The sequence below is a fragment of the Pseudophryne corroboree genome, chromosome 2 (genome assembly GCF_028390025.1).
Source record: "Pseudophryne corroboree isolate aPseCor3 chromosome 2, aPseCor3.hap2, whole genome shotgun sequence".
In the NCBI taxonomy this organism is placed as follows: Eukaryota; Metazoa; Chordata; class Amphibia; order Anura; family Myobatrachidae; genus Pseudophryne; species Pseudophryne corroboree.
The window spans coordinates 278,414,936-278,433,242 of record NC_086445.1 but is presented as its reverse complement, the minus strand read 5'-3'; the positions used below and the strand labels follow the sequence as shown (position 1 = coordinate 278,433,242).

Below are 18,307 nucleotides of genomic sequence, written 5' to 3'. Positions count from 1 at the left end.
TAGATTGCGATAGTGTCTCAGATTACTAAAGGATTTTGTGTTTTGACAAAACTACCAACTCTTTACTTAGTGACTGTATCATTATGGTGTCTGTGATGGAATCCCCATGCAGCAGATGCTTCCTCTTTCTGACCTCTCTGTTTTTGCTTTCTGAGCAAATCTGTGGTTGCACAAAGGAAATGTAGTCAGCAAGATCCTATAATTTCCATGTGAATTATGTGCAGGCCTAGTATATTGTAATCCAATACACATACATTTATGCTGTATAAGGCAGAAAGGAAAAGGTAAGGTTATAGGAAGCAGATTATTTCCATAAATATATTCCAGCAGTAACAGATGTATCCAATTGCATAGCTACATATGCTAATACTAGAGTGTCATATTACTGTCTGAAATAGAACATTTTCTTATATATGCAATGATGATTGCATTATGATGCATAATTAATAAACAGTGCATTTTTAAAAGACACTGTAGGAACCCTGCACTCTCTTTGGATTTAATGCCACTGTAATCCAAGCAGCCCTAGATGCCAGAATATAAAATGAAATAAAGTTTACAGTCTACAGAAGCCGTGGAGGGACAATGGCCCTGATTCAGGTCCTAAAGCAACTTGAAAGCATGTCGCACAGTACCAATGGCCAGTACTGTGCACCTACACAGGACCTGTACTGTGCATGTGCAGTACAGGTCCTACGTCGTTGGATGCACTACAACTGTGATTGACAGTCTGCAGCCGTTTGGGGGCAGGGAGGGGACAGCGATGGCCTCCGTTTCCTGGAGTCCATTGCTGCACCTTCCCCACCCCCAAATGGCTGCAGACTGTCAATCAGTCTGAGGGAGGAAAAACCACACACCGCTGACAGGATTTTGGGCCTAATTCAGACCTGATCGCTAGGCTGTGTTTTCGTACAGCCTGCGAACAGGTCTGAACTGCGCATGCGTATGCACTGCAATGAGCAGACGCGTCGGTCCGCAGCAACGGGGATCACCGGGCAGCAACAGGATGGTGCGAGAAAAGCGATCGCACGGATGATCGCATGGTGACTGACAGAAAGAGGCCATTTGTGGGTGGCAACTGACCGTTTTTAAGGAGTGTCCCGCAAAACGCAGGAGGGACCAGTCGTTTGAAGGGAGGGTTTCTGACGTCAGCTCTGGCCCTGATCATCGCACTGGAAGAGTAAGTCCTGGGCTGTGCAGGAACTGCACATTTGATCGCACCCCTGCACAGCGATTTCCCCCTCCCCCTGTAGGCGGAGTTTACCTGATCGCAGGGATGCAAAAAACGCACCCTAGCGATCAGGTCTGAATTATGCCCTTTGACCAACCAAAATTCACTGATACACAAAGTCAAAGTAACTTCTCTGGTACAAATAAACAAGAGGGCTACTTTGACACAAATCACAGAATATAGGATGGTAATGGGAGTAATGAGTTATGGGACAGATTGCATCAAAACTTGACGCTTCTCCTCATTATGTTCTACTTTCTGGATACTTACTGAGCAGGAAGGAAAACTGATAAAATACTAGTCTGAAAAACTGATATTCTACCCTGCAATGGTGGCAACACTACCTGAAGTCTTGAACACAAATATAGTGAGTAGTGCTCACTATAGGTGATGTGTCACAGAGGTATGAGTGCAGTCCGTATAATACAGACTAGAGATACAGTATGTGCATTCTGCAGATAGTAATGCGTGCTGGGTACTGCACACTGGTGTATGCCGACTGGAACTGGAACAGCCCGCTGGTATAAACAAACTGGAACTGGATGCTGGTCTATGCTGACTGGAACTGCATGTTTTTATAAGCAGACTGGAACTGGAACTGCACAGGAAATGTACACTGCAAGCAGAGAAGCACACTGGTGCAATAGAATAAATAAGAGCACTGAAATAGATGCTGGGAGCAACAGAAGACTTGTAGCCCACAGTTACGTTAGGAACTGGAGAGCTCAGGAACACTAGTGCACAATGGAGAGTGCACAAACAGGAGGGGATGCATTCAGTATCCCGGCTGTCGGGATCCCAGTGCTCAACATACCAGTGCCGGGATCCCGACACCTATTCTCCCACTTGGGGTGTCCACTACGCCCCTGAAGGGAGAATAAATAGCATGGCACTTTTGCGCTCACCCTGCTGCGGGCATTCCGGCGCCAAGTGTCCCGCAATCGGAATTCTGACCCCCAGGATCATGGGCGCTGGTATTTCCATGCCAACCCAACAGGAGAACCCAGGAATCAGGAAGCAGAACTTTTGTTGCTGGAGCCAGGAACAAGTAAAGTAGAAGTTGTGCTGGCTATGAGCAGGTGCATGTCAGGGGTTTTAATAGGGCATTTTGATTAATCATTGTTGCCACAGGTCATGTGAAAACTCCTCACTGATTGGACAAACTGAATAAATAACATGGCAGTGCCCATGAAATGCTGGCCTCAGGAGAAATGCCAATACACGGGCTGTAGTTATGTGACCGGCGGTCATAAGACCGCCGGTCACAATACTGATGTATATATCCCGCACCCATGTAAATCCCAACAGTTGGCATGACGATTAGTAGGGACTTTTACCACTCGTGGGTGTCCACGACACCCACAGAGTGGGAATAGAACCTGTGGCAAGGGGCTTCATTGTGCTCACCACCCCCGCCGGGATCCCGCGGTCGGTAAGCTGTTATTCTCCAATGGAAGTGGCCTTTTTCAGCACGAGACACAAGATCAATCCAATCAAGCTTCTGTGCTACATGTTGGAACAACAATTCCAATCCGCAAAGGCTCCACCTAGAAATTTACAGGAGTTACAGGATTTTCTGGTAACAGCCTTGTACCGGATATCAGAGGACACCTTTTGGAGATCTTGTTGAGTCCGTACCTTGGCAAGTCAGAGCTGTCGTAGCGCATAGGTAGGCGGTCTTAATGTTTTGGCTTATCACTGTGTGTGCGTGAAGGTGCAAGATGCTTATTCTTTTTACATCTGGTGCAAGGTACAAGTAAAAGACAATCCATCCTAAAAAGATATTTATATTTTTTACATAAGTCACTATGTTAAATACTCTCTCCAGTATGCAGGGTGTCACTAAGAAGACTGGCTGTGAAAACACAGTTTTCCCATAGTAATTAGTAAAATTAGTAAAGGTTTTTACCCCTAAATTGCCAGATTTAGATTTAGTAGTATACTGCCCAACTGACAGATTTTCCTCCTTGTATAGTATTAAATTCAATATGTTGCAAGAACTAATGTGTAACAGTTATAATATATTGCATCCTACTATGTTTTAAATAAATACATTGCACGAATGAAACTAATTATTCTCTACCCATTATATTTATAATAAATATTATGGTTCCTTACAGTACAGTGTATAGAAATATCCATATAAATATTGCCACCTTTGTTTTTAAAATATATTATAAGGTGGTCCTTTATTAAAAAAAAATATTGATATTGTCCTCCATTATTTGTAAAAACAAAATAGTGGTATACCTATATTGCTTATTCTTACTTTTATTCTGTCACTATCACCATAAGGCTTTGCCATCTTTCTCTGCAATAGTGCCAAATCAACCTTAGGCCAATCAGCTTTGGTGTGTGCTCCCTAGGAGGGTAGCCCCTTACCGACAGCACTAGGGCTATTCCCAGTAACCCTTTGCAATATAAGATAATTTTTCCCTGGTGAACTACAGGACCCAGCATACTGCAAGCCACCTTAAAAGGATTTAGCATGCTGACACTTGCAGTACTACAAGCTCCAACTACAGTACTACAATGGCTGCCAGGGCATGCACTTGAGGAACCACAAGTACCAGCATTTATTGCCATCCAGGACCTGTAGTGTGCCAAGGAGAAATAATGGGGGAAAAAAACACATATTGAAATGTTTTTTTCAATTAAAATATAGGGGGTCATTCCGACCTGTTCGCACGCTGCCGTTTTTCGCAGCGCAGCGATCAGGTCACTACTGCGCATGCGTATGCATCACAATGCACAGGCGCGTCAAACTGGGCGATGGATTTAACGAAGAATCCATTCGCACAGCCGATCGCAAGGAGATTGAGAGGAAGAAGGCATCTATGGGTGTCAACTGACCGTTTTCTGGGAGTGTTTGGGAAAACGCAGGCGCGTCCAAGCGTTTGCAGGGCGGGTGTCTGACATCCATTCCGGGGCCAGACAGGCTGAAGTGATCGCAAGGGCTGAGTAAGTTCAGACCTACTCAGAAACTGTACAAAATGTTTTTGCAGAGCTCGGCTGCACATGCGTTCGCACACTTGCAAAGCAAAAATACACTCCCCTATAGGCGGCGACTATCTGATCGCAGTGCTGCAAAAAGTAGCTAGCGAGCGATCAACTCGGAATGACCCCCATAGTCCCCACAGAGTCCTTTTTCTCCAAATAACTGCACCTAAGTCCAAGGGATGTCCTTTTCATTTAATGTAGGCATCCAAGAGCATGGGCGTAACTATAGTGGGTACAAGGGGTGCCATTGCTATGGGGCCCACAGGCTTAGGGGGCCTGGACCCAGATTATAAAGTTGCATACCAATTTCTCAGATGTGTCTGCAGAGCAATTGGGCCTGGTCGATTGCTCACCCTGAATTGTGTGACATTACATTTTCAGTGAGAGGAGTATGTGTAGTATATGTTATAATGGTAAGGGGGCACTGTAATGTGGCAGAATATGAAATTGCGGGCACTCTAATGTGGCACAGTGTGAACAGGAGGCATAATATTAACTGGGCACACTGTGGGCATAATACAGATTTGTATATAAACCCCGATGGTTTATGTACAAACCTGATGATTGTAGCTCTGCGCATGTGCAGAACGAATCTCGTGATATCGCTCGCAGCATGATTGACTTCTGTAGCATTTGGATGTTGAAGCGGGGGCAGCACCTGGCACCATTCTTCATATCGGGGGTGCCACCCCGGATTTGAAGGCATGAGGGGTCCAGGGTCCATTGGAATAGAATTAACATCTGCTGCAGAGCGGTGTCGGTCTTGAAGTATTGGGACAGGGGCCCCTTCAGAATGTTGCTATGGGACCCACAAAGTTCTAGTTACACCCCTGTCCAAGAGTCTTAGCTTGGCAGCCCCCCTCCCCCCCAACCTTATGACTACTGTACTTGCACCATCAGTGTCTATGAGAGATGTGGCCTTGCACTAGTACCGTCTGGTGCCATATTTCCAAGATATCATCGGAACAACAACGTGGGCAGCAGCAGGAGAAGGTAGCTGGAATGAGTGCCAGATGTGTGGTATATGGCCCCCCCCTGGACACAGAGCTCTCTGCACCCATTTTAGGTAATTGACTAAAAATACTAATTATTGTTTACTATGTGCGACTCTGCATACTACACAACTTACACATTTTTTATGCACTTTATGCATAAATTTTTTGGCATACAGTAAATTGTGTTTTTAATTAAGTTGCATTTTTTATCAACATGATCCCATGTGCGTTCCTTTAAGATAAGCTTAATGCAGAAATACACGAGTTGTCACTGAGGGGAATATTTAAAAGTAGGCAAGTATGATATTAAGTACATGTGTATACTGCATGGTGCAGACTGCAGAGCAATTATTATTCCAAGGGCCTATACAGTACTACCTCATAGCTACTGTCAGCGATGATGGATTGTATGGAATTCTGAAGATTGTTTGTGAAATTTATATTGCTAATTAGTTCCTCTGTTGAGGTATGCACATTTTCATTTTTGTGCAATGTTCTTTTTCATGCCTAGACATACAATTTAGTAACATTGTTTTTCTTGTCAATACTTTTCCTGGCAAATAAAGTAATTCTGAACATGATGTTATTTTCATATTTCCTACTTTCTATCCATATAGACCATTGTTTCTGGCATGTTCCACCCCTAGTGTAGCCTGTATCTACTAATGATCTCTCATGTAAGGTGGTAATGGTGACTTAATCCAAATCCAGCAGATAATTTACATTTTCTTGTGTTCCAAATAAAATATTATTAATCACCAAGAAGCCAGTGTCTCCATTCCATTTGACAGGTCTTTGTTTTACATTTTCATAGCTGTTGTACCTTTAGTTTATGATTTTAATTTATATCAGTTTCATCTAGTGACAGATATCCTTTGTAATTGCTCAATATGGGATTTGTGATAATCTGTTGCTGACAGAAAAGACAAGGTAATCGGCACTGGAAATTATATTAGACGAAGTATAAATGATGTGTAAAAAACGTCTGATGATAGGCAGTTCTTGGTATAGGGTGGCTCAAGATGAGGAGACGTCACGAAGCCATGTCAACTACAGTATGCACAAGGAAACAACAAGTGATATGGGCCCTCATTCCGAGTTGTTCGCTCGCTAGCTGCTTTTAGCAGCATAGCATACGCTAGGCCGCCGCCCTCTGGGAGTGTATCTTAGCATAGCAGAATAGCGAACGAAAGATTAGCAGAACTGCTACTAAATAATTTCATGCCGTTTCTGAGTAGCTCCAGACCTACTCCTAGATTGCGATCACCTCAGTCCGTTTAGTTCCTGCTTTGACGTCACACACACGCCCTGTGTTTGGCCAGCCACTCCCTCGTTTCTCCAGCCACTCCTGCGTTTTTACCTGGCACGCCTGCGTTTTTTAGCACACTCCCTGAAAATGGCCAGTTTCCGCCTAGAAACACCCACTTCCTGTCAATCACACTACGATCACTCGAGCGATGAAAAAACGTCGCTCGAGCTTGTGCAAATTTCCAAAGTTTTGTGTTAAATTACTGAATGCATGCGCACTGCGTACCATGCGCATGCGCATTTTCCACCTAATCGCTCCGTTGCGAAAAAACGGCAACGAGCGAACAACTCGGAATGACCACCATTAGCAGGAACCTTAACAAAAAGGCATTAGCAAATCCAGGCACTCCTTTGTGGGGCAAGTAGGCTATTTTAGGGCTAAGCTTTATTATCATTGCTACTGAGCAGATGCGGTCAGGGTTCGTTAAATTTTAAACAGCTTTCTCTATCGTCCTAGTGGATGCTGGGGTTCCTGAAAGGACCATGGGGAATAGCGGCTCCGCAGGAGACAGGGCACAAAAGTAAAGCTTTTCCGATCAGGTGGTGTGCACTGGCTCCTCCCCCTATGACCCTCCTCCAGACTCCAGTTAGATTTTTGTGCCCGGCCGAGAAGGGTGCAATTCTAGGTGGCTCTCCTAAAGAGCTGCTTAGAGAAAGTTTAGCTTAGGTTTTTTATTTTACAGTGAGTCCTGCTGGCAACAGGATCACTGCAACGAGGGACTGAGGGGAGAAGAAGTGAACTCACCTGCGTGCAGGATGGATTGGCTTCTTGGCTACTGGACATCAGCTCCAGAGGGACGATCACAGGTACAGCCTGGATGGTCACCGGAGCCGCGCCGCCGGCCCCCTTGCAGATGCTGAAGTTAGAAGAGGTCCAGAATCGGCGGCTGAAGACTCTGACAGTCTTCTAAAGGTAGCGCACAGCACTGCAGCTGTGCGCCATTTTCCTCTCAGCACACTTCACACGCTGTCACTGAGGGTGCAGGGCGCTGGGGGGGGGCGCCCTGGGAGGCAAATGTAAACCTATATACTGGCTAAAAATACCTCACATATAGCCCCCAGAGGCTATATGGAGATATTTAACCCCTGCCAAACTTCACTAAAGAGCGGGAGACGAGCCCGCCGGAAAAGGGGCGGGGCCTATCTCCTCAGCACACAGCGCCATTTTTTCTCTCACAGAAAGGCTGGAGAGAAGGCTCCCAGGCTCTCCCCTGCACTGCACTACAGAAACAGGGTTTAAACAGAGAGGGGGGCACAAATTGGCGATATAAATATATATATAAAGATGCTATTAGGGAGAAACACTTATATAAGGTTGTCCCTATGTAATTATAGCGTTTTTTTGGTGTGTGCTGGCAAACTCTCCCTCTGTCTCTCCAAAGGGCTAGTGGGGTCCTGTCCTCTGTCAGAGCATTCCAGGTGTGTGTGCTGTGTGTCGGTACGTGTGTGTCGACATGTATGAGGACGATGTTGGAGGAGGCGGAGAAATTGCCTGTAATGGTGATGTCACTCTCTAGGGAGTCAACACCGGAATGGATGGCTTATTTAGGGAATTACGTGAAAATGTCAACACGCTGCAAGGTCGGTTGACGACATGAGACGGCCGACAAACAATTAGTACCGGTCCAGGCGTCTCAGAAACACCGTCAGGGGTTTTAAAAAAAAAAAAAAAAAAAACGCCCATTTACCTCAGTCGGTCGACACAGACACAGACACGGACACTGAATCCAGTGTCGACGGTGAATAAACAAACGTATTCCTCATTAGGGCCACACGTTAAGGGCAATGAAGGAGGTGTTACATATTTCTGATACTACAAGTACCACAAAAAAGGGTATTATGTGGGAGTGAAAAAACTACCTGTAGTTTTTCCTGAATCAGATAAAATAAAATGAAGTGTGTGATGATGCGTGGGTTTACCCCGATAGCAAATATTGGCGTTATACCCTTTCCCGCCAGAAGTTAGGGCGCGTTGGGAAACACCCCTTAGGGTGGATAAGGCGCTCACACGCTTATCAAGTGGCGTTACCGTCTCCGGATACGGCCGCCCTCAAGGAGCCAGCTGATAGGCAGCTGGAAAAATATCCTAAAAAGTATATACACACATACGGTGGTTATACTGCGACCAGCGATCGCCATCAGCCTGGAGATGCAGTGCTGGGTTGGCTTGGTCGAATTCCCTGACTAAAAATATTTTATTGATATAGAGCATTTAATAGGATGCATTCTATATATATGTATGCGAGATGCACAGAGGGATATTTGCACTCTGGCATCAAGATAAGTGCGTTGTCCATATCTCCCAGAAGATGTCATGGACACGACAGTGGTCAGGTGATACAGATCCCATACGGCACATGGAAGTATTGCCGTATAAAGGGAAGGAGTTATTTGGGGTCGGTCCATCGGACCTGGGGGCCACGGCTACAGCTGGGAAATCCAACCTTTTTACCCCAAGTTACATCTCAGCAGAAAAAGACACTGTCTTTTCAGCCTCAATCCTTCCGTTTCCCATGTGGGCAAGCGGGCAAAAGGCCAGTCATATCTGCCCAGACATAGAGGAAAGGGAAGTAGACTGCAGCAGGCAGCCCCTTCCCAGGAAAAGAAGCCCTCCACCACGTCTGCCAAGTCCTCAGCGTGACGCTGGGGCCGTGCGAGCGGACTCAGGTGAGGTGGGGGGGTAGTCTCAAGAGTCTCAGCGCGCAGTGGGATCACTCGCAAGTTGACCCCTAGATCGTACAAGTATTATCCCAGGGGTACAGATTGGAGAGTCGAGACATTTTTTCCTCGCAGGTTCCTGAAGCCTGCTTTACCAACGGCTCCCTCCGACAGGGAGGCAGTATTGGGAAAAAAAGAAAAAAGAAAAAAAAAAAAAAAAAAAAATTCACAAGCTGTATTTCCAGCAGGTGATAATCAAAGTACCCCTCCTACAACAAGGAAAAGGGTATTAGTCTTCCACACTATATTGTGGTACTGAAGCCAGACGGCTTGGTGAGACATAGTCTAAATCTGAAATCTTTGAACACTTACATAAAAAGGTTCAAATCAAGATGGAGTCACTCAGAGCAGTGATAGAGAACCGGAAAAAAGGGGACTATATGGTGTCCCTGGACATCAAGGATTACCTCCATGTCCAAATTTGCCCTTCTCAACAAGGGTACCTCTGGTTCGTGATACAGAACTGTCAATATCAGTTTCAGACGCTGCCGTTGAATTATCCACGGCACCCCGGGCCTTTACCAAGGTAATGGCCGAAAAGATGATTCTTAAAAGAAGAAAGGCATCTTAATTATCCCTTACTTGGACGATATCCTGAAAGGGGCAAGTTTCCAGAGAACAGTTGGAGGTCGGAAAAGAACTATCTAAAGTAGTTCTACGACAGCACGAGTGGATTCTAAATATTCCAAAAATCGCAGCTGTTTTCCGATGATACGTCTGCTGTTCCTAGGAATGATTCTGGGCATAGTCCAGAAAGAGGTATTTCTCCTGGAGGGGAAAGCCAGGGAGTTATCCGACCTAGTCAGAAACCTCCTAAAACCAGGCCAAGTATCAGTGCATCAATGCACAGGAGTCCTGGGAAAAATGGTGGCTTCTTACGAAGCGATTCCATTCGGCAGATCTCACGCAAAAACTTTTCAGGGGGATTTGCGGGACGAATGGTCCGGATCGCATCTTCAGATGCATCAGCGGATAACCCTGTCTCCAAGGACAAGGGTGTCTCTTCTGTGGGGGCTGCAGAGTGCTCATCTTCTAGAGGGCAGCACATTCAGCATTCAGGACTGTGTTCTGGTGACCACGGATGCCAGTCTGAGAGGCTGGGGAACAGTCACACAGGGAAGAAATTTCCAAGGAAGTGTGGTCAAGTCTGGAGATTTCTCTCCACATGAATATACTGGAGCTAAGGGCAATTTACGATGCTCTGAGCCTAGGAAGACCTCTGCTTCAAAGTCAACCGGTGCTGATCCAGTAGGACATCATCATGGCAGTCGCCCACGTAAACAGACGGGGCGGCACAAGAAGCAGGAGGGCAATGACAGCAAGGATTCTTCGCTGGGCGAAAAATCATGTGATAACACTGTCAGCAGTGTTCATTCCGGGAGTGGACAACTAGGAAGATTTCCTCAGCATGAATGAATTCCACCCGGAAAAGTGGGAACTTCATCTGGAAGTTTCCACATGTTTGTAAACCGTTGGGAAAGACCAAAGGTGGTTATGATGGCGTCCCACATGAAGCGCCAGGTCTAGAGACCCTCAGGCAATAGCTGGGACGCTCTGGTAACACCGTGGGTGTACCAGTCGGTGTATGTGTTCCCTCCATCTGCCTTTCATACCCAGTGTATGGAGAATGATAGGAAGGAGAGGAGTAAGAACTATACTCGTGGCTCCGGTTTGGCCAAGAAGAACTTGGTACCCGGAACTTCAAGAGATACTAGAAAGGATCTTGATTCAGCAAGAATCATGTCTGTTCCATGACTTACCGCAGCCGCGTTGACGGGTGAACGCCGAATCCTAAGGGAAAAAGGCATTCCGGAAGAGGTCATCCCTACCCTGGTCAGAGCCAGGAAGGAGGTGACCGCACAACATTATCACTGCTTAGGTGAAAATGTGTTCCATGGTGTGAGGCCAGGAAGGCTCCACGGAAGAATTTCAACTAGGTTAATTCCTACATTTCCTGCAAACAGGAGTGTATATGGGTCTCAAATTGGGGTCCATTAAGGTTCAAATTTTGACCGGTCGATTTTCTTCCAGAAAGAAATTGGCTTCAGTTCCTGAAGTCCAGAAGTTGTTAAGGGAGTACTGCATATACAACCCCCTTTTGATGTCTCCAGTGGCACTGGGCGATCTCAACGTAGTTTGGGATTCCTAAAATCACATTGGTTTAAACAACTCAAATCTGTGGATTTGATATATCTCACATGGAAAGCGACCATGCTGTTGGTCCTGGCCTCGGCCAGGCGAGTGTCAGAATTGGCGGCTTTATCTCACAAAGCCATATCTGATTGTCCATTCGGACAGAGCAAAGCTGTGGACTCGTCCCCAGTTTCTCCCTAAGGTGGTGTCAGCGTTTCACCTGAACCAGCTTATTGTGGTACCTGCGGCTACTAGGGACTTGGAGGACTCCAAGTTGCTGGATGTTGTCAGGGCCCTGAAAATATAGTTTCCAGGTCGGCTGGAGTCAGGAAATCTGACTTGCTGTTTATCCTGTATGCACCCAACAAACTGGGTGCTCCTGCTTCTAAGCAGACTATTGCTCGTTGGATTTGTAGTACAATTCAGCTTGCACATTCTGTGGCAGGCTTGCCACAGCAAAAAATATGTAAATGCCCATTCCACAAGGAAGGTGGGCTCATCTTGGGCGGCTGCCCGAGGGGTCTCGGCATTACAACTCTGCCGAGCAGCTACGTGGTCGGGGGAGAACACGTTTGTAAAATTCTACAAATTTGATACCCTGGCAAAAAGAGGACCTGGAGTTCTCTCATTCGGTGCTGCAGAGTCATCCGCACTCTCCCGCCCGTTTGGGAGCTTTGGTATAATCCCCATGGTCCTTTCAGGAACCCCAGCATCCACTAGGACGATAGAGAAAATAAGAATTTACTTACCGATAATTCTATTTCTCGGAGTCCGTAGTGGATGCTGGGCGCCCATCCCAAGTGCGGATTATTCTGCAATACTTGTACATAGTTATTGTTACAAAAATCGGGTTATTGTTGTAGGAAGCCGTCTTTCAGAGGCTCCTTTTGTTATCATACTGTTAACTGGGTTTAGATCACAAGTTGTACGGTGTGATTGGTGTGGCTGGTATGAGTCTTACCCGGGATTCAAAATTCCTCCCTTATTGTGTACGCTCGTCCGGGCACAGTACCTAACTGGAGTCTGGAGGAGGGTCATAGGGGGAGGAGCCAGTGCACACCACCTGATCGGAAAAGCTTTACTTTTGTGCCCTGTCTCCTGCGGAGCCGCTATTCCCCATGGTCCTTTCAGGAACCCCAGCATCCACTACGGACTCCGAGAAATAGAATTATCGGTAAGTAAATTCTTATTTTTTCCAGGATATTTATAGAATGCTTCCAGTGAATAAGTATGTAATAGTGTATTTTATTACCTACTAGAAAATGTCAGCAGTAGATTTATTTATTTTCCAAATGTAATTCAATGAAAGTCATCTGTATCACTAGGAGGAAATCCTTAATATAAGTGAGCAAGTCAAAGCAATAGGACAAACTATAAGTACAAAAAAGAAGATATACGAAGAGGAGAAAGACAAACATGCTGTGCTCAAGAAAGAAATAGAGGCGAGTAATAAAATAGCAGAAAGAAGAGTAAGAATATTTACTCACAGTAGTTAGCTATCATTTACTTTGATATAATTGATTTTTACTCCTAGGCCAATATGTAAAAGGTTTTGATTTGACAAAAGTGTGGATTCATTTGCATAATTTAAAGTGTCCTTTTTAAAAAAAATTAAACTACATTTTTCCTTTAATAAATTGCTGCTTTAAATACCGTGGCTAAATTATTAAATTATTGAATAGTCGCCACTGTTGTCAGACAGGGACCTATTCGTTTTCAGCCATTAAGTATTTGTGGCATCTTCCACCCGTGTCTTTTCAGCTACAGTTTGTTGCCTAAACCAGACTTTAGAGAAACACCTATACCACAAACAGTTCAACGGCATTGCACTTTGGACCATAGGAGTCTATTTACTAAGCCTTGGATGGAGATATAGTACCAGTCAACCAGCTCCTAACTGTCATTTTTTCAAACACAGCCTGTAGCATGTCAGTTAGGAGCTGATTGGCTGGTACTTTATCTACATCCAAGGCAAATCAATGTCCACTTTATCTCCATCCAAGGCTTAGTAAATAGACCCCTCAGTGTCTAAACCTATTTGTGCTGGGATATTGCGATCTGGTTATATGAATTTTATATTATGGTATGGCTTAAGGGAGAGGGGATAGCTAGTAAATTAAAACTTGGTTTCTTCTATGTGAATCTAAAATTTCTAAGCAGGGAAGAAGGAATACTGCAGGTGTTCTACTAAGTACTGTATAACATGCTGAAATAGGTTTTTCATAGATGTACATTTCCTATATTGTTTCCTGCCACAGTGCCACCCTTGTTGCTATGTTCCTTGTATATGCTATGTTCCTTATACTGTGCAATAAAACAACTATAAACATTAGAATTAGGTTTATTAAGCTATATTGAGATGTTAGCATTTTGAATTGAGCAGGGCAATGCTTTGTGTCTAATACCCCTTTTACACCTAAAACGCGGGTCGCAGCCGGGAGCCTGACACGGGTGCTACCCGGCTGCGACTCGTGTCAGCCGCCTTTCCTTCTGCAGTCACCAACCCCGGCATATTGCTGGGTTGGTGACATTGCCGGTGACGCGGTGGGGGCGGCACTGGGAGATCGCATCGTCCCGGCTTCCGTTTACACAGCACAGCTTGCCGGGTTGAACCTATGTTCAACTCTGCAAGCTACCAGAGTTGGAATACCGGGTCACTCGTCCCGGATTATTCCAACTCGGCCCTTTTACACCAACCAGCAACTCAGGTTATACACGTTCATGTGCAATAACCCGTGTTATATGATGGTTGGTGTAAAAGGGGTATAAGGGGTTTATTTACAAAGCATTGGGTTCTAAAACCTAGTGCTTCCAATTGTGTTTAGGTCCAAAATATAAAAGGGCAATGCTTTTACAAGTCGTGTTTTGTCCTTAAAAATTTGAGACATAAAAACAATCGGGAGCACCAGGATTTAGAGCTAGACGCTTAGTAAATTAACCCTTAAGTATTGGTTCTGGGAGGAATTTCAGAGGTGGTCAAGTTATATGACTGTATGTAGGAGGAGAAGCACAGACATTTTTGTGTGATAACATTAATATGTCATACATGTTCATACTATATCAACTGAGTCATAAGATATTCCAGTCTATTTTGAATGATGATACCACATGATATAATGAGAACGAATTAGAATTGTGTTAAACAAAATGGTTCAGCTCACGGTTAAACACACCTAAAACTGTAGAATCTAACCACATACATTACCTTAATTATTACAGGTACAGAAGAAGAGGTATGAGGCAATACTGAAACGTTTGCATTCTCAACTGAACAAGACACAGCTGAACAGAAGGCAGTGTCAGTGGAACATAGAGCAGATGGAAAAAACAGCATCCAGTCTAAGAGAGGGTCTGGGTATGATGCAGTGACATTTCCATGCTAGCAATGTATGTGTTGGGTATCTCCATCATATTGTCTCACTACTGTTCATGTTTTTCTCAAGAGTAAATGAAAAATTTCTCCTGCCCGGAATACTGTTATTGTTGCCGTTTGTTAAATGGTTAGTTTCTGAAGAATTTGGCCAATGGGAAACCTTTTGCACCATGGACTGTGTACAGCACCCTGTGTTTTTCTGGCCTTTTTCTGGAAATAAAATGTACAATCTACTGCACCTGTTCCTTGCTTTGGAGTACATACAGTAGTTGTCTAGAGGAAGGAACATACTGCTGCTATTTTGATACTAAGGCAGAGCATATTTGTTAACCATCCATACTAAAAAGTATTGGATAATGTTTGAAGTGAATTAAAGTAACTCAATTTCCAAATGCAAGTGACTTGTCTTTTGATAACTGGGACACTTCTATTTTCTTTACAAATATGTCCTCACCACCACTCACCCTAGATAAACCTGTTCTTCACACAACAGAAATTCACACCATGATTCTGTTTCCTAAAGGATTACTATAGTGTCAGTCAACGCTAATCAGTGCATCCCACAGAGACACAAAAACTACAGTTTTTAGTAGAGATGAGCGGGTTCGGTTCCTCGGAATCCGAACCCGCCCGAACTTCATGTTTTTTTACACGGGTCCGAGCGACTTGGATCTTCCCGCCTTGCTCGGTTAACCCGAGCGCGCCCGAACGTCATCATCCCGCTGTCGGATTCTAGCGAGGCTCGGATTCTATCGCGAGACTCGGATTCTATATAAGGAGCCGCGCGTCGCCGCCATTTTCACACGTGCATTGAGATTCATAGGGAGAGGACGTGGCTGGCGTCCTCTCCGTTTATAGAGAAGAGAGTGAGACAGTAGAGAGAGACACAGTAGTAATTTTGAGGAGCATTAGGAGGAGTACTAGTTACTTGCTGAAGTGATAGATAGTGTGACTGTATATTATCTGACTTGTGGGGGAGACACTGACAGTGGGGAGCAGTTAGAGTCTGAGAGCAGGACTCAGGAGTACATATAACGTACAGTGCACACTTTTGCTGCCAGAGTGCCACACTGCCATTGTGACCACACTGTGACCACCAGTATAATATATATTGTGATTGTCTGCTTAGGAGTACTACTTGCAAGTTGCTGATAGTGTGACCAGTGACCTGACCACCAGTCACCACCAGTTTAATATATATATATATATATAATTGTATATAATATATATATATAATATTGTATACCACCTACCCGTGTTTTTTTCTTTTTTTCTTTCTTCTTTATACATACTACTATAGTAGCTTACTGTAGCAGTCTGCGGTGCTGCTGAGCTGACTGTGTCCAGCAGGTCCGTCATCAGTCATTACATAATAAATATATATACCTGTCCGGCTGCAGTACTAGTGATATTATATATATATATATATATATATATATATATTGATTTCATCTCATTATCATCCAGTCTATATTAGCAGCAGACACAGTACGGTAGTCCACGGCTGTAGCTACCTCTGTGTCGGCAGTCGCTCGTCCATCCATAATTGTATACCACCTACCCGTGGTTTTTTTTTCTTTCTTCTTTATACATACTACTATAGTAGCTTACTGTAGCAGTCTGCGGTGCTGCTGAGCTGACAGTGTCCAGCAGGTCCGTCATCAGTCATTACATAATAAATATATCTACCTGTCCGGCTGCAGTACTAGTGATATTATATATATATATATATATATTGATTTCATCTCATTATCATCCAGTCTATATTAGCAGCAGACACAGTACGGTAGTCCACGGCTGTAGCTACCTCTGTGTCGGCAGTCGCTCGTCCATCCATAATTGTATACCACCTACCCGTGTTTTTTTTTTTCTTTCTTCTTTATACATACTACTATAGTAGCTTACTGTAGCAGTCTGCGGTGCTGCTGAGCTGACAGTGTCCAGCAGGTCCGTCATCAGTCATTACATAATAAATATATCTACCTGTCCGGCTGCAGTACTAGTGATATTATATATATATATATATTGATTTCATCTCATTATCATCCAGTCTATAATAGCAGCAGACACAGTACGGTAGTCCACGGCTGTAGCTACCTCTGTGTCGGCAGTCGCTCGTCCATCCATAATTGTATACCACCTACCCGTGGTTTTTTTTTTCTTTCTTCTTTATACATACTACTATAGTAGCTTACTGTAGCAGTCTGCGGTGCTGCTGAGCTGACAGTGTCCAGCAGGTCCGTCATCAGTCATTACATAATAAATATATCTACCTGTCCGGCTGCAGTACTAGTGATATTATATATATATATATATATTGATTTCATCTCATTATCATCCAGTCTATATTAGCAGCAGACACAGTACGGTAGTCCACGGCTGTAGCTACCTCTGTGTCGGCAGTCGCACGTCCATCCATAATTGTATACCACCTACCCGTGTTTTTTTTTTTCTTTCTTCTTTATACATACTACTATAGTAGCTTACTGTAGCAGTCTGCGGTGCTGCTGAGCTGACAGTGTCCAGCAGGTCCGTCATCAGTCATTACATAATAAATATATCTACCTGTCCGGCTGCAGTACTAGTGATATTATATATATATATATATATATATATTGATTTCATCTCATTATCATCCAGTCTATATTAGCAGCAGACACAGTACGGTAGTCCACGGCTGTAGCTACCTCTGTGTCGGCAGTCGCTCGTCCATCCATAATTGTATACCACATACCCGTGGTTTTTTCTTTCTTTCTTCTTTATACATACTACTATAGTAGCTTACTGTAGCAGTCTGCGGTGCTGCTGAGCTGACTGTGTCCAGCAGTTCCGTCATCAGTCATTACATAATAAATATATCTACCTGTCCGGCTGCAGTACTAGTGTGATATAATATATATTGATTTCATCTCATTATCATCCAGTCTATAATAGCAGCAGACACAGTACGGTAGTCCACGGCTGTAGCTACCTCTGTGTCGGCAGTCGCTCGTCCATCCATAAGTATACTAGTATCCATCCATCTCCATTGTTTACCTGAGGTGCCTTTTCGTTGTGCCTATTAAAATATGGAGAACAAAAATGTTGAGGTTCCAAAATTAGAGAAAGATCAAGATCCACTTCCACCTCGTGCTGAAGCTGCTGCCACTAGTCATGGCCGAGACGATGAAATGCCAGCAACGTCGTCTGCCAAGGCCGATGCCCAATGTCATAGTACAGAGCATGTAAAATCCAAAACACCAAATATCAGTAAAAAAAGGACTCCAAAATCTAAAATAAAATTGTCGGAGGAGAAGCGTAAACTTGCCAATATGCCATTTACCACACGGAGTGGCAAGGAACGGCTGAGGCCCTGGCCTATGTTCATGGCTAGTGGTTCAGCTTCACATGAGGATGGAAGCACTCAGCCTCTCGCTAGAAAAATGAAAAGACTCAAGCTGGCAAAAGCACCGCAAAGAACTGTGCGTTCTTCGAAATCCCAAATCCACAAGGAGAGTCCAATTGTGTCGGTTGCGATGCCTGACCTTCCCAACACTGGACGTGAAGAGC

The 18,307-nt window shown here is 44.4% G+C and overlaps 1 protein-coding gene across 6 annotated transcripts in view; it reads left to right on the top strand.

Annotated features, from left to right (window-relative positions):
- CCDC122 (coiled-coil domain containing 122) overlaps window positions 1–15,150 on the top strand; it is a 275,690-nt gene extending 260,540 nt beyond the window's left edge. For 5 of the 6 annotated variants that reach the window (XM_063952850.1, XM_063952847.1, XM_063952849.1 and 2 more), the window contains 2 exons: window positions 12,711–12,827; window positions 14,605–15,150. In XM_063952850.1, coding sequence (XP_063808920.1) covers window positions 12,711–12,827; window positions 14,605–14,754 — 267 coding nt within the window. In that variant the 3' untranslated portion in view covers window positions 14,755–15,150. The remainder of the gene's footprint in view (window positions 1–12,710; window positions 12,828–14,604) is intronic. The other variant, XM_063952848.1, reaches the window with a different exon arrangement.
- The last annotated feature ends 3,157 nt before the right edge of the window (window positions 15,151–18,307 follow it).